Source organism: Pyrus communis, chromosome 11, assembly GCF_963583255.1.
Source record: "Pyrus communis chromosome 11, drPyrComm1.1, whole genome shotgun sequence".
Taxonomy (NCBI): domain Eukaryota; kingdom Viridiplantae; phylum Streptophyta; class Magnoliopsida; order Rosales; family Rosaceae; genus Pyrus; species Pyrus communis.
This window is the reverse complement of record NC_084813.1, coordinates 11,539,313-11,554,303: the sequence shown is the minus strand read 5'-3', so window position 1 is coordinate 11,554,303 and position 14,991 is coordinate 11,539,313. Positions and strand designations below refer to the sequence as shown.

Sequence of the window (14,991 nt, the reverse complement as noted above, 5' to 3'; positions counted from 1 at the left end):
CACCATATTCCTTCATTTGCCTTCCAATTGATCTTATTACACACTTGGCTGCACACTAACACCAAACAAAGTAAAATGCAACTAGTTTAATCCAAAAACAATACAAAAACGCCAAATAAGAAAGCTATACATGCATGCAAAATGTGACTATCAAATACCCCCAAACCTGGTTTTTGCTAGTCCTCGAGCAAACTTAAAACTAAAACACACAAAACTCAAACATCTAACTAAACCACTTTCGCTGGCTAAACGATTGCACTGAGCATGTGCAACAAGCCTTTGAACCCCTAGGTGTCCCTAGTTGGAGGAGTTGTGTCTCCTGAGGGTTTACAGTGATGACACCCACAAACATTTACAAAATCTGCAAACAACTTGGTTAAAACATGCTTTAAACAAACTAATAAGAACCAATGAAGATTCTGTCATTCATTCAACTCAAAAGATTGCCACTTCAAAGAATCGTATCAATTGTAACGTATAAAGATATTTCTCCATGTCTTACGACTTCAAGGTCACCATACCCAAATGCTTCAGATAGAATTCGCCTCAACTCTACTCCTCACAGAATCCACTCAAGTTTTCACTCAGATCTTAAGGTTTAGTCTCTCAACAACATATATGAGTGAAATTATGTAAAGGAAATCAAAATTCTCACATATGAAATCTGAAATGGAAGCACAGTTTCTGAGTAGATCTCATGAAATGAATCAGATGCTAAGAATATAGATAACACACACACTTACCATCACCCATGAATACATCCTCAATAATCAGCTAGGTCTTTCTCAAGATTGTAATGTAAGGCTTAGGTTATAGGTTACGAGAGAAGTGATATGAAGTACTAGAGCTTGGGGCATACCAAAGTGTTCTTGAGGATCATGCTCTTCAATTGCATTTGTTTTCTTTCTTCTTTGTTTTTGGCATCCAGGCCCTATGTCTTATAATGAGGAGATTTGGAACTTGTATCCATTTTAATTCTCTTCTTTTCTTTTTTTTTTTTTTTTTTTTATAACCCCCTTTTTTTTTAGAAGCATCTTCAACATAGGTGCCCTCGGTACATGCCACAATCTTGTTCTAAGCTCAATTTACCTTTAGTCTTCATCACCTTGGTATTCCCCAAACTATAAGGTATGGCTTGTAATGGGCTAGAATGGGTAGATTATGGTGTGGGTGATGAAAGAATTGGGCTAAAGTGTTTGGCTGCAACGAGGGTGAATGGAGCACACAAATGGGTAGGATTTAAGCCTTTTAGTAGTTAAACATGCGTAGCCTAACATCATCTCATTGAGTTCATTCATGAATGATACTAAATACATGGTATCTGCAAAGGAAAATGATTCTTAGCATCCAAACGAAATAGAAATAATGAGATCATTTAAAGTGAAAATGAAAGAAAAAGATAGGAGTAGAAACACTTTAAACCCTCTCAAATAAGCAATTAGGCTCAAAATAACTCACTAGGGTAGTCTCCACTATTCTTCTTCCAGAATTTGAGTATGGTACCTCTATCATCATAATTTCAAGAGTTATAGCTTTATAAATGACAACAAGATGTAACTCTTTTCCATAGCAACCCAATCGTTTGTTTTCAAACATAATCCTCATATACATTCGTATTAGCATGCAAAAACATTCTTAACCAACACTAACACCTCAAATAGGCACAAACACAAAACAACAAACACAAAACAAAACTTCCAAACCACCCCCAAACCTAATCTAAACATTGTCCTCGATGTTTAAACTTGTATGCAATGTAAGTAGGCAAAGAAAATAGAATGGTAACAAAATAAACACAACATAAAGAAAGAACACAAACCACACTAGGTTGCCTCCTAGCAAGCGCTTTATTTAATGTCTAGGCAAGACATGGTAGCTTGTTCATGGTGTTGAAAATTCAAGAACATCCACGACTTGATACACTTGCTCTTCATCCACTTTATCCAAGTATGGTTTCAATCGCTGCCCGTTGACTTTAAAAGAAGTGCCATTCTTCATGTTCTCTATCTCCACAGCTCCATGGGGAAATGTTTGCAAGACTTTGAATGGTCCCACCCACCTAGACTTCAATTTTCCTGGAAAAAGTCTCAAACGTGAGTCAAACAAAAGTACTTTCATACCTTGGTGAAACTCCTTCCTTAGGATGGCCTTGTCATGATAGAGCTTAGTCCGTTCCTTGTAGATTTTGGCATTCTCATATGCCTCATTTCTAAGCTCTTCCAACTCATTAAGTTGGAGCTTCCTTGCTACTCCAGCATCCTTGTAATCAAAGTTGAACTTCTTGATGGCCCAATATGCACGGTGTTCAAGCTCCATTGGCAAATGACAAGCTTTCCCAAACACAAGGCGATAAGGACTCATGCCAATGGGGGTCTTGTATGCTGTTCTATATGCCCATAGTGCATCATTTAACCTCAATGACCAATCCTTCCTTGTAGGGCTCACAGTCTTCATCAAAATGTTCTTGATCTCCCTATTGCTAATCTCCACTTGTCCTGAAGTTTGAGGATGGTACGGGGTTGCCACTTTGTGGTTGATGTTGTACTTCTTCATCAAGGATTCAAAAGGTTTGTTGCAGAAATGGCTGCCACCATCACTAATAATAGCTCTTGGGGTTCCAAACCTACAAAAAATCACATCTTTAAGAAAATTCAACACAACCTTATGATCATTAGTTCTTGTAGCAATGGCTTCAACCCATTTGGATACGTAATCCACAGCCACTAATATGTATAAGTAGCCAAAAGAAGATGGAAATGGTCCCATGAAATCGATTCCCCAAACATCAAAGAGCTCCACTACCAAAATGTTGTTCAATGGCATTTCATTTCTTCGACTAATGTTCCCCATTTTCTGGCACCTATCACATTTAGAGCAAAAATCAAAAGCATCTTTGAATAAAGTAGGCCAAAAGAAACCAGATTGTAAAACCTTTAGAGATGTCTTTTTGGCACCAAAATGGCCTCCACATGCCAATGTGTGGCTAAATGTTAAAATGCTTTGTTGCTCATTCTCTGGGACACATCTCCTAATGATTTGATCAGGGCAATATTTAAACAAATATGGTTCGTCCCAAACGTAGCGCTTCACCATAGCAAGGAACTTCTTTCTTTCCTGAAAAGAAAGGTCATTTCTCATTATACCACATGCAAGATAATTCACAAAGTCCGCATACCATGGTTCTTTTTCTTGAACAACAAAGAGTTGTTCATCTGGAAATGATTCATTTAGGGGCAAAGGTTGTCCCACTCCATGGTTTTCATTAAGCCTGGACAAATGGTCAGCCACAACATTATCACTGCCCTTCTTATCTCGAATTTCCAAGTCAAACTCTTGTAGTAAGAGTATCCATCTAATCAATCGTGGTTTAGCATCCTTCTTTGTCATCAAATACCTAATGGCTGCATGATCAGAAAACACAATAACTTTAGATCCCACAAGATATGACCTAAACTTTTCTAAGGCAAAAACAACAGCAAGCAACTCCTTCTCAGTTGTGGAATAGTTAAGTTGGGCATCATGCAGAGTCCTGCTTGCATAGTAGATCACATGTGGAAGCTTGTTAACCCTTTGCCCTAAAACTGCACCAATAGCATAGTCAGAGGCATCACACATTAATTCAAACGGTAATGACCAATCTGGTGCCATAATAATAGGGGCCGAGGTTAGTTCATTTTTCAAAGTATTGAATGCATCCATACAAGCCTTATCAAAATGAAATACAACATCTTTAGCTAACAGATTGCATAATGGACGAGTGATCATTGAAAAGTTCTTAATGAAACGACGATAAAAACCCGCATGGCCCAAAAAACTTCTTACTCCCTTCACAGTGGTGGGGGCTACCATATTGGTGATGACGTCAATTTTAGCTTTGTCCACCTCCATTCCTTTGCTAGAGATTACATGCCCCAAGACAATTCCTTGTTTCACCATAAATTGGCACTTCTCCCAATTGAGGACCAAATTTGTTTCCTGACATCTTTGAAGTACTAACGATAGATGGTTAAGACATTCATCAAAAGAGGAACCAAACACTGAGAAGTCATCCATAAATACCTCAATGAACCTTTCTACCATGTCAGAGAAGATGGCCAACATGCATCTTTGGAATGTTGCTGGAGCATTGCAAAGTCCAAAAGGCATTCTCCGGTATGCAAATGTGCCAAAGGGGCAAGTAAAGGTTGTTTTCTCTTGATCCTCCGGAGCGATTGCAATTTGATTGTAACCTGAGTAACCATCCAGAAAACAATAATGTGAGTAACCTGCCAATCTCTCAAGCATTTGATCTATGAAAGGCATAGGAAAGTAATCTTTTCTAGTGCTAGAATTCAACTTCCTGTAATCGGTGCAAACACGCCAACTGGTCGTGGGCTTTGTGGCCACAAGCTCATTGTTTTCATTCCTCATCACAGTGATTCCCACCTTCTTAGGCACCACCTGAATAGCACTCACCCATTTGCTATCAGAAATGGGATATATGATCCCCACATCTAACAATTTCAACACCTCATTCCTAACAACTTCCTTCATGTGTGGATTGAGTCTTCTTTGTGGCTCACGGCTTGTTTTTGCTCCTTCCTCCAAAAGGATCCTATGCATGCACATGGTAGGGCTTATTCCCTTGATATCTGCAATAGACCAACCAAAAGCTGATTTAAACTCTTTTAACACCCTAATTAGTTTATCTTCTTCAATTGGGGTGAGATCAGAAGCTATGATAACTGGAAGAGTTTCAAATTCAGCTAGATATGCATATTTTAGATGTGGTGGAAGTGGCTTAAGTTCAAGTTTTGGTGCCTTAACAGTGGAAGGAGTTAGATGTGATATTGATGATTCTAAAGGCTCAAAAATAGGTGAAACATGCAAAGGATACAATGCTAATGCTTCCAAGGCAGCCACTTCTTCCATGAGTGCATCCTCTTCATCAAACTCCTCTTGAGATTGACTCAAAACAGTTTGTAATGGATCATTAGATTGTGCCTGCAAGAACTTAGAGAAAACAAGTGAATCAAGCACATCAATGGCATAACAATCAAGAGAGGAAGAAGGATGAGCAAGAGATTCAAACACTTTGAATTGAACTGTCTCTCCTAACACTGTCATAGTGAGGAGTCCATTTTGCACATCGATGATGGTCTTGGCTGTGGCCATGAAGGGTCTTCCAAGCAATATTGGCAACTCTCGATCATGTATAGGAGTTTCTTCCATGTCCAACACTACAAAATCTGCAGGCAAGATTAGTTTATCAACTTGAACTAGAATATCTTCTACTATACCTCTTGGATATTTAACTGATCTGTCTGCAAGTTGTAATGAAATGGTGGTGGCTTTCAAATCTCCCAAACCTAGTTGAAGGTACACTGAATAAGGCATTAAGTTGATGCTAGCACCCAAATCAAGCATCGCCTTCTCTACTTTCTTGTCCCCTATGGTGATGTTGATAGAGAAACTGCCTGGATCCTTGAGCTTTGGTGGAAGTTTTCTTTGCAAAACTGCACTCACATTTTCAGACACCACTACCTTCTCATGTGGTCCATACTTCCTTTTGTAGCTGTTTAACTCCTTGAAGAATTTCCCATATGCTGGCATGTTCCTAATGACATCAAGCAAAGGTAAGTTAACATTCACTTTGCTTAGTATATCAAAAATTTCTTTGAATGACTTATCCTGCTTGCTTTTGGCAAGTCTTCCAGGGAATGGTATTGGTGGAGTGTATGGTTTCTCGGCCTTGTGAAGATTTGGTGCTTCCAATGAGGAAGTGGCATGGCTTGGTTCCTCAATTGATTTCTCATTGTCTCCTTGAGTAACACCTGCATTCACCTGATCATATTCATTAGTAACTTCATTGCCAACTCTATTATCAATAACCTTACCACTTCTAAGTGTAGTGATTGCTTTGGCTTGCTCTTGGTTCCTTTGGAGTATCACAGGTTGGCTTGGAAACTTCCCAACCTCTCTTTGGTTCAAGGCATCTGCAATCTGCCCCAATTGTGTCTCCATTTTGGTTAGGGCGGCTGAATGTTGTTGGAGTGTGTTATGGGTGGACTGTTGGAATTGCAAGGTGTTTTGGGCTAACAATTTAACTGTGTCCTCAAGGGTAGTGGCAGGTTTTGGTTGGAAATTTTGGGTTGGATTGTTGTTTTTCCATGAAAAATTGGGATGATCTCTCCAACTCGGGTTATATGTATTGGAATACATATCATTCCTTGGTCTTTGGTTGTAAGAATTCATGAGGTTCACTTGTTCTTGAACATACTCGGGGTAAGCTTCCCTAGATGGGCATTGGTGAGTAGGATGGTTTGGTATGTTGCAAATGGCACACACTTCATTTGCTTTTGGCACCATGTTGAGCACGGATTCAAGCTTCCTTTCTAGGTTAGCTACCTGCAACAAAAGCTCATGATTAGAACTTGTTTCATAAACTCCAACTTTCTTACCCCTTAAATCTTTGTGTTGAGCATTAGACCCCAACATCTCATAAATGTTATATGATTCTTGAGCATTCTTTTTCTTCAATGCTCCACCTGCTGCATTATCAACAGTTGATTGACAATTTTGGGTTAGTCCATCATAGAAAATTTGCATTTGTAAGTGAAAAGGTAACCCATGGTGTGGACATTGTATCAAGAGGCCTTTAAAACGCTCCCAACACTCATTGAAAGGTTCTCCATCATCTTGTTTGAAGTTGAAGATTTGTCCCCTTAATGTGGCTGTCTTTTGAGTGGAAAAGAACTTCTCCAAGAACTTCTTAGCCACGGCATCCCATGTAGTGAGGGAACCTGGTGTTAGAGTCATCAACCAACTCTTGGCCCTATCTTTCAAGGTGTAAGGAAACACTCTCATCCTCAAATTTGCTTCACTTACTCCCTGCAAAGGTAAACCACTCACAACATTGTAAAACTCTTTAATATGAGCTAAAGGGTCTTCATTATGTAAGCCATAAAATGAGGGAAACATATGAAAATGTGAAGATTTGAGATCATAGTTTCTAGCTTCTGTGGGCAGCAAGATGCATGAAGGTGAATTTGGTATGATTGGTTGAGCAAAGTCCTCCAAAGCTCGAAGCTCATCTAGGTTGCCCGCCATCTCTTCCTCTCTTGCCCAATCAAATTGCTCAGATTCTTTACTTGTTGAACTAGGTGAATTCCCTTCCTCTTCCTCAAGGTTAAAGGATGAACTTGATGGCACAAAGTTGTCCAAAGTGTGGCCCTTTAATCTTTCAATTCTTTGGCCTAACTCAACAAGTTTATTTGACATATACTACCTGAAACAAAGTAAAACAAATTTGAATGAAAATCAAGAATCTGCTTATAATGAAAAGAACAAAGTTTAACTAGCAAACAACAATGAAATGAACAAAAATAAACTTAAAAACGTTTGAAAATACTCAAGGGATGTGGAACTAAACGCTTAGAACACTTAAACAATCCAGAAAAACAAAACAGCAACTAGAAGACTCAAAATTGCCTAAAAACCACTTTCTGGGCAGTTTTGAGCACCTACACTAATTTGGACGAAATTGGATGGAAACTTGAATCAAAACACTTATAAACACAAATCAAAACACTTTCTAACTAATTTGGACAAAACAAAGACTCAAAGGACTCAAAACAGATTCACAAGACTCAAAACAAGCTAAAAACGCTCAAAACTGCCTAAAAACACAAATTGGGCAGTTTTGACACTAAACTCAATTTTGGACGAAAATTAGGTTTGAGCTTGACTCAAAATGCTTCAAAACACAAGATAAGACAGATTCTAAGCCTAAAACCTAACAAAATATAGGGGAAATTGTATTTGGACGAAATGCAATTAAATGGTCAGATTATAACAAAACCAGATTGTAAAGCAAGTTGATGTAAACCAATGGATAATGGAATGGCTAAGGGATTCTTTTCCACACTTAAAATTGTATGCAACTTAAATCAACTTCCAGTTATCAATTTGACAAGTTATGAACCTTGACACTAATCAAAATAACAAACAAGCAAACAAGCAATTACAAGGGACTGAAATCAGTCCCCGGCAACGGCGCCATTTTTGTTGATGTATATTTCCTTCCTAATGCAAGAATATATTTAGTATAATGGCATAAGCAAGGGTGTCGAATCCACAGGGACTAATTGGACCTATGTAACTACTTGTTTGCAAGAAATCTAAGAAATGAATCAAACTAGTCTAAATAGGCAGATTTGAATCAAACTAATCAAACTATGCAGATTTGTTGTTTTAACTTGAAAGCATAAGAGAATGAAGTAAACACAAATCAATGAATCAACAACCAATATAATGAGATAGTATTAATGGAAATGAAACTAGGGATTCGATTTCACCATTGCTCAATTAAATCCATGTTTGTTAAGTTGGTTTATACTCCTTCATCTACAAATTTCTTGGGTTTGTTTCACTTGGATATGATCAACCATATGATGTGTGGATTTGATCAAATGTCTATAATCTTGAACCTAATTGTGATGTGCAACTTTGGTTCATAATCTAGAGTATGTAATGCACAAGAAACATTCAATAAACCAAAGGGAGCACTTGGCAGGATGTTTGCCAAGCTTTCCCTTCATTCATTCACAAATCCACCAATATTAGACATGATGTATGTTTTAATCTTGGCTAAATAACTTGTGGTTAACTCAAATGGAGATCAAGCATACAAATCAACTCACAAATTCACAATTATAACAGAGAATGAAGCAAGAACTAGGTAGACAAACTGAGCATTCTAACTTAATTACATAGCAAACTTTGCAAGGTTACATCGAATCCCTAGAGGAAGCTTAGTTACAATTCATGTTTACAAAAGATTTGACATAAAAGTATAAAACATGAATGAACATAGAATTGATAAGAATGAACCCTTGAAGCAAAACTGATGTTGAAGTCCTTGAAGAGTTCCTTGGTGTTGCTTCTCCAAATGTGGTGCGGATGAAGTAGATTGGTTTTGTTTGGATGGTTTCTGCCCTTAGGACAGAAATGGACAGAGAATGGAGTGAAGTAGGGGGGTTTTAGAGTGTGTAATGGACTGAAAATGAAGAGGGAACTTGCGGATGGGAAAGGGGGAGAATATGAGCAGTTTCTGTGAAAGGAAAAGAATGTAGAATGCAATGCAATGGAGAGGACGAATTAGAGTGAATGATGGACAGAAAATGGAGCCAAATAGAGTGTGTGTGATCCCCCAACATTCAGATTGGATCTAGGAGTTGTTTAATTCAGAGGGCAGAGCATCAATCAGATGGAATGATGGGTTTCTGAGTGTAGTGGACGCATGGCTTGGACAACCCTGCAAGAATGTGTTTTGTTTAATCAAAATGCATGTGTAAAGTCTGCCACAAGGGAGTGGAACCTGCAAAGGTGACTTGGACCACCAGAAAATGTTTATACACATCTGAAAATGAGAAGAACACACGGCATGGACAAAGGGATGGGTTTGATTTCTGAAATGATGGCATGAAATGGAATTTCTGGAATAAAGGATGCAAGGAATGGACATAATCTGCAGGTATGTGGATATTTAATCCAAGAAACATGTGCAAAGTGTTTGAACATGCATGTGAATGCATGTTTTGGTGTTGAAACCACCTAATCTGACTTCAATGCTTGTTTTATTTAGAATCACTCAATTTGGCCGAATTTCACCACATTCCTTCATTTGCCTTCCAATTGATCTTATTACACACTTGGCTGCACACTAACACCAAACAAAGTAAAATGCAACTAGTTTAATCCAAAAACAATACAAAAACGCCAAATAAGAAAGCTATACATGCATGCAAAATGTGACTATCAATGGTTTCGAAATTCCCCCTAGCTAAGAGGGGATTAGTTCCTTATACTCACAAATCAAAGATTCTTGAATTTAAACATTGAAAACACAAGAAAGATTACACCTAAACGTTCCAGCAACTCCAATTCGAATGGCATGCACGTCCAAGGGCTCACCTGCTTCTTCCTTACTGCGGCACAAGGTGTGGTTGGTGGTTTTGGGGGTGATGAATGGTGTATTCTTGCTTAGGATGATAAATGGTGGCTGATGAGGGTGAAAGGTTGCGGCAGATTGTGTATGGAAGTGAATGGATTGAATGAATGATGTATAATGAAGTCTAGGGCTTGCGGCAAGGGTTTTCTGAATGGCATGAGGGTTCCCCCGAAATTGTGGCTGAAAATATGAATATATAGGTTCGGCCAACCCTAGGGTTAATCAGATTAGGGTTACAACTTAGCAGATTTTAAGGATTGGGGCTCTAGGGTTCGGCACAATTAATTAAATCCACTTAGGAGAGGGTTTGGCCCAATTAATTTCAGAAAAAGATTTGTATAACCCAAATCCACAAGGAATAAGGCCTAATAAATCAGAATCCACAAGGGAAAATGGATAGAGGGGTGCGGAAAATATTGGAGGGAAAGGAGAGTGGATTGCAAGGCAAGGCAAGGCTTTCTAGAAGGGAATAGGCGCCACCTTTGTAGGGTTTCTAGAACCAATGTGTTTTGTGGCTGATTTGGGACTTGTAGAAGAGAATGCTTCTAGAAATAGGTTCTAGAAATATATATTTAGGTCCCCTTGCAACTAAGATTAAGGCCTGATGAGGTTAGAATAGGATAAGATAAGATAAGGTTGGATAAGGTTAGATAAGGTTTTGGATAATGTTTCCTCTTTTGAGCTGATTCCTTATCTTCTTTGTCTTTAATTTAATTTCTTCATCTTCTTATCAGATTCCTAGCCTTTTGAACTCCAAATTCGCCCATCCATCTTGGCCCATACATGTGCTATCCATTTAGTGCCCAAAACTGCTCCAAAATGCACTTTCTTGCTACTTTAACCCTTTGGACCTACAAACACATGAAAATAACTTGAAATACTACATTAACTAAGAAATAACAAGACAAATGCACAAGAACAAGCTAACTAAGTCACATAAATATGCTCCTATCACAATGGTTTAAATTCTAGAGTGGGTGCCTGAATCATCAACAACCTGTTAGTAGAAAACAAAATTGAAATTCAAGGAAATAGCTTACCTATGTGCTCCGACAAGAACTCAAGGACAAACACTACTTCTTTAAACGTTTCAGGAACTTTGCACTCGACTAGATTTAGTGTGAGGGTTGCAACTTGTCCCGTGTCATAAAATCCAACTTCTTTGGGATTGGTTGTCTCAAGTACATCCTCTTTGATGAATTCTTGATATTCCCCAACCACTTCTTCCTCTTGAATCATTCTTCTTGTTGTACAAAGTCCTTTGAACAATTCAATACATTCTAGAACTTGATTTGTTGTACCAAGAATCGAGATATTACTTTGCACCTTTGGAAGGGCTTCTAAGATGTCTTTTTCACTTTCTTCATGAACTTGCAAGGAATATGGACATTTGGTGGAATGGGGTTAGAAAGAATTGAAGTTGGAACAACTTTACCTGAATTGGATGGTGTAAGAGCCTTAGAAGGCTACTGCAAGGGTTGTTCTACCCTTGTTGTGGCTTTGGCATCCTCTTCTTCCTCGAGCAGCAACTTTTCGTTCTCATTTTGACTTAATTTGGACGTTTTTGAACTTGTTCCAATCTCCTTGCCACTTCTCAACGTGATGGCGTTGGCGGTTTCAAAACCTCCCGTTAAATTTACAATAGTTGAGTTGGAGAGTTCATTTTGTTCTTGAATTTGCCCTATGAATTATGCGATCTGCCCCATTTGCTTCTTCAATTCGTGCACCTTTTTAGCTCGATTTTGCATTTGTTTGGTTTGATTTTGTAAATCTTGAGTTAAAGAAGTTAGTGATAGGAGCATATTTATGCGACTTAGTTGGCTTGTTCTCGTGCATTTACGTTGTGTTTCCTTAGTTATTTTAGTCTTTTAAGCCATTTTCGTATGTTTTCAGGATCTAAGGGCTAATGGAGCAAAGAAGTGCATTTAGGGCCTTTTGGAGCACTTTTGGGCTAAGAATGGATAGCTTATGCATGGAGCCAAAGTGTTGGACAAAATTGAAGGCCTTGTATGCACTTAGGACATAAAACAAAGGGCCTAGCCCATTCTATTCCCAAAAACCTACAAATTTCAGCTATGCACCCATCCTTGCCGTGGAAACTCCATCCCAATTCCATGCAATCTTCATGATTGCAGCCACATGCATTCATCCTATCATTTTCTGCATATTCACTTCCATATTCCCTTTTTAATCCACTTGCATTCTTAATCATTCACCCTAGCTTGTATCCACATGCTTTCCCAACAAACAAATCAGCCACATGCACACCAAACCCCCCATTGCCATGCATCCCTTGCATTTCCAGCATTCCCATTTGCATTTTCAGATTTCCACCAACCAATTTAGTTGTAGCCACATGCATTCCCTTCTTTATTCCTAGCTGCCATTCACATGTTCTCCCAACCATTTTCTCCCTATAAAACCATGTAATGCATTCATACAATTCATTCCATTCACCACACCACAACACAACACACAACACAAAATCCCCATTCTTGCCGTGCACACCCCTTCCAGTTTTCCAGCATTCTCTCCTCCATTGCAGCCACTCCAACCACTCCCCACTCCATTCAACATACACCTAAAGTCCTAAACATTTCCTTAGACCTTGTGCTACAACAAAGAGGAAGAGAAGAGGGCCTAAACGTTCATACAATTCAAGTTTGAGTTGTTGGAATGTTTAGGTGTTTCTTTGATTTCAATGTTTAAATTTACTTCTCTTTATCTTGTACGTATGAGGAACTAAACCCCCTTTAGCTAGGGGGTGATTCGAAACTATGTTTATACTTGCAATATGAATTGATTACTTTCGTTGGAATTTCATAAGTTGTGGATTTAATTCGTTTAACCGTTTGATTGATAACTTATTTATGTATGTTTATTGAGAGTGCACGCTTAATTTTCATGCATGAATATGACGCTAGAATATAAGTGAGTTTCACCTAATAGTTACGAACTTATATTCACAAGTAGTGGAGGTTGCTTATAAACAATCGCGTTAACGAATTCTTGGCATAAGTTTCATGCGTATTCCATAGTAACGAATGCCTCGTCAACACTTATAATTTTCATTGAACTTAATGATCTTTGTTGAATGTCTCTATCATGCGTATTCCATAGTTAGGGACTTTGATTAAGAATAATTTGGTTGTAATGCGTATTCCATTCAATCCAATGAATCTAGGGAAATCTGAAAGTTAATTTAAGCGGACCTAATTAACTTGGAGTGTTGAGTTTCATAATTTATCGAAAGACCAACTGAGAATCAATCTTGTATGCAAGTGTAACATGTGTGGAGAAGAACCCCTTGGCTATTCCATCATCCATATTTTCATCACATTCATATTTACGTTTTGCCTTTAATTACAATTTGTGCATTTTAGTTAATTTTCGTCAAATCAAACCCCCCCTTTACTTTCTTGTTCTTTAATGCTTAGAATCTGTTTAGTTTATGTTTTAAAGTATTTTTGAATTCCTTGAGTCTAGTATAGTGTTTTATATTGTGTTTTTACGTTTTTGAGTCAAATCCAAGTGATTAACAATCCCTCCTAATCCCCGGTCCAGAACGATCCCTACTTACATACTTACTACAATTGACAAAAAGAAGGTTTAATTTGTGTGCGTATAAATCTCGCATCAAATTTTGGCGCCGTTGCCGGGGATTAGCAACTTTGCTAATCCTTTGGATTGTTTACTTTCTGTTTATTTGTTTATTTTGTTAAAGTTTCTGACCTTGTTTTATTTTTCTTATTTTAGGTACTAGTGTATGACTCGGAGGTCTCAACCGATTCGTGAGGATATCTCGAACTTTGACAGTGATTTTGAGAGGACTTTGAGACGAAGGAAGAAGCACCACGAATCAAATCCACTAAGCCCAGGACCTGAGCTTGAAGAACAAGTCCCAGAAGAGAAGGAGAAACCCACGGCAAGGGTAGTTGAAGAACCCCAAGGCATGGCCGTGGACAACCGGACACTCAAGGAGCTTTCTGCTTCGGGATTGGATAATGCCGCACCCTTGTGTATCCAATATCCCCTACCAGCCGAAGGCAAGACCGAGGAGTTTGAGTTGAAGTCAAGCTTGCTCCACCACATTCCGAAGTACCATGGATTGTCCATGGAGGATCCGAATAAGCACTTGAAGGAATTTGAGGTAGTGTGTTCAAGCATGACTCCAGTCAACATCGACGGAAGTATTCTGAAGATGAAGGCTTTTCCATTCTCTTTAATGGACAAAGCCAAGGATTGGTTGTACGACTTAGCTCCCGGAACCGTCACATCTTGGGAGAGCATGAAGAGGGCATATCTGGAGAAGTTTTTCCCAACTTCTCGGATCATCCTTTTACGAAAAAGGATAAGTGGAATCCAACAAGAAGAAGGTGAGTCCTTCTCCACGTATTATGAACGTTTTAAATCTCTTGTTGCTTCATGTCCACAACATCAGATGAAGGAGGAGTTGCTTCTGCAATACTTCTATGAGGGGCTCCTACCAATTGAACGTCAAATGCTCGATGCCTCGGCGGGTGGAGCATTGGTGGACAAGACACCCAGGGATGCCAAGGTTTTGATTGCTAACCGAGCATTGAATGCTCAACAATACGAAGGAGTAGGCCAAAGAGGGCCCCCACGGCAGCAAGTACATGAGGTAAGTTCCACACCCGACATTCATTCACAGTTAGCTAATCTTACTTCCATTATGTCTCAGATGGCCGAAGGAATGAGGGTGCAAGGACCAATTGTATGCGGAGTGTGTTCTATCCAAGGACATGCTTCTGAGAAGTGCCCACAACTCATTGAAAATGGTGGATGGGAAAGCGCAAATGCAATTGGGTTTCAAGGCCAAAATCAACCGAGGAACGATCCTTATTCCAACACATATAATCCCGGTTGGAGAGACCACCCAAATTTCAAATGGAGGGAGCCCCAACAATCTCAAAACCAAGGAGGCTTTAGGCAACAACCCCCTGGGTTCTTTTCCAAAACCTACGGCCCACCCCAAAATC

General features: G+C 38.9%; 1 protein-coding gene and 1 non-coding gene across 2 annotated transcripts; one reads left to right on the top strand and one right to left on the bottom strand.

Moving 5' to 3' along the window:
• Positions 1-1,959: 1,959 nt before the first annotated feature.
• On the bottom strand, positions 1,960-11,230 carry LOC137709012 (uncharacterized; the record flags this gene model as incomplete). Its single annotated transcript, XM_068448158.1, has 6 exons — positions 11,032-11,230; positions 5,099-5,630; positions 4,691-4,948; positions 3,981-4,243; positions 3,362-3,425; positions 1,960-2,977 (listed from the first exon to the last, which is right to left on the bottom strand). Coding segments are annotated over exons 1-6 (2,334 nt in total), but the record flags the coding sequence as incomplete, so codon positions are not given.
• On the top strand, positions 6,605-6,715 carry LOC137709594 (small nucleolar RNA R71). Its single transcript, XR_011064886.1, has one exon. It is a non-coding gene; the product is annotated as a small nucleolar RNA R71 (small nucleolar RNA).
• Positions 11,231-14,991: the final 3,761 nt, after the last annotated feature.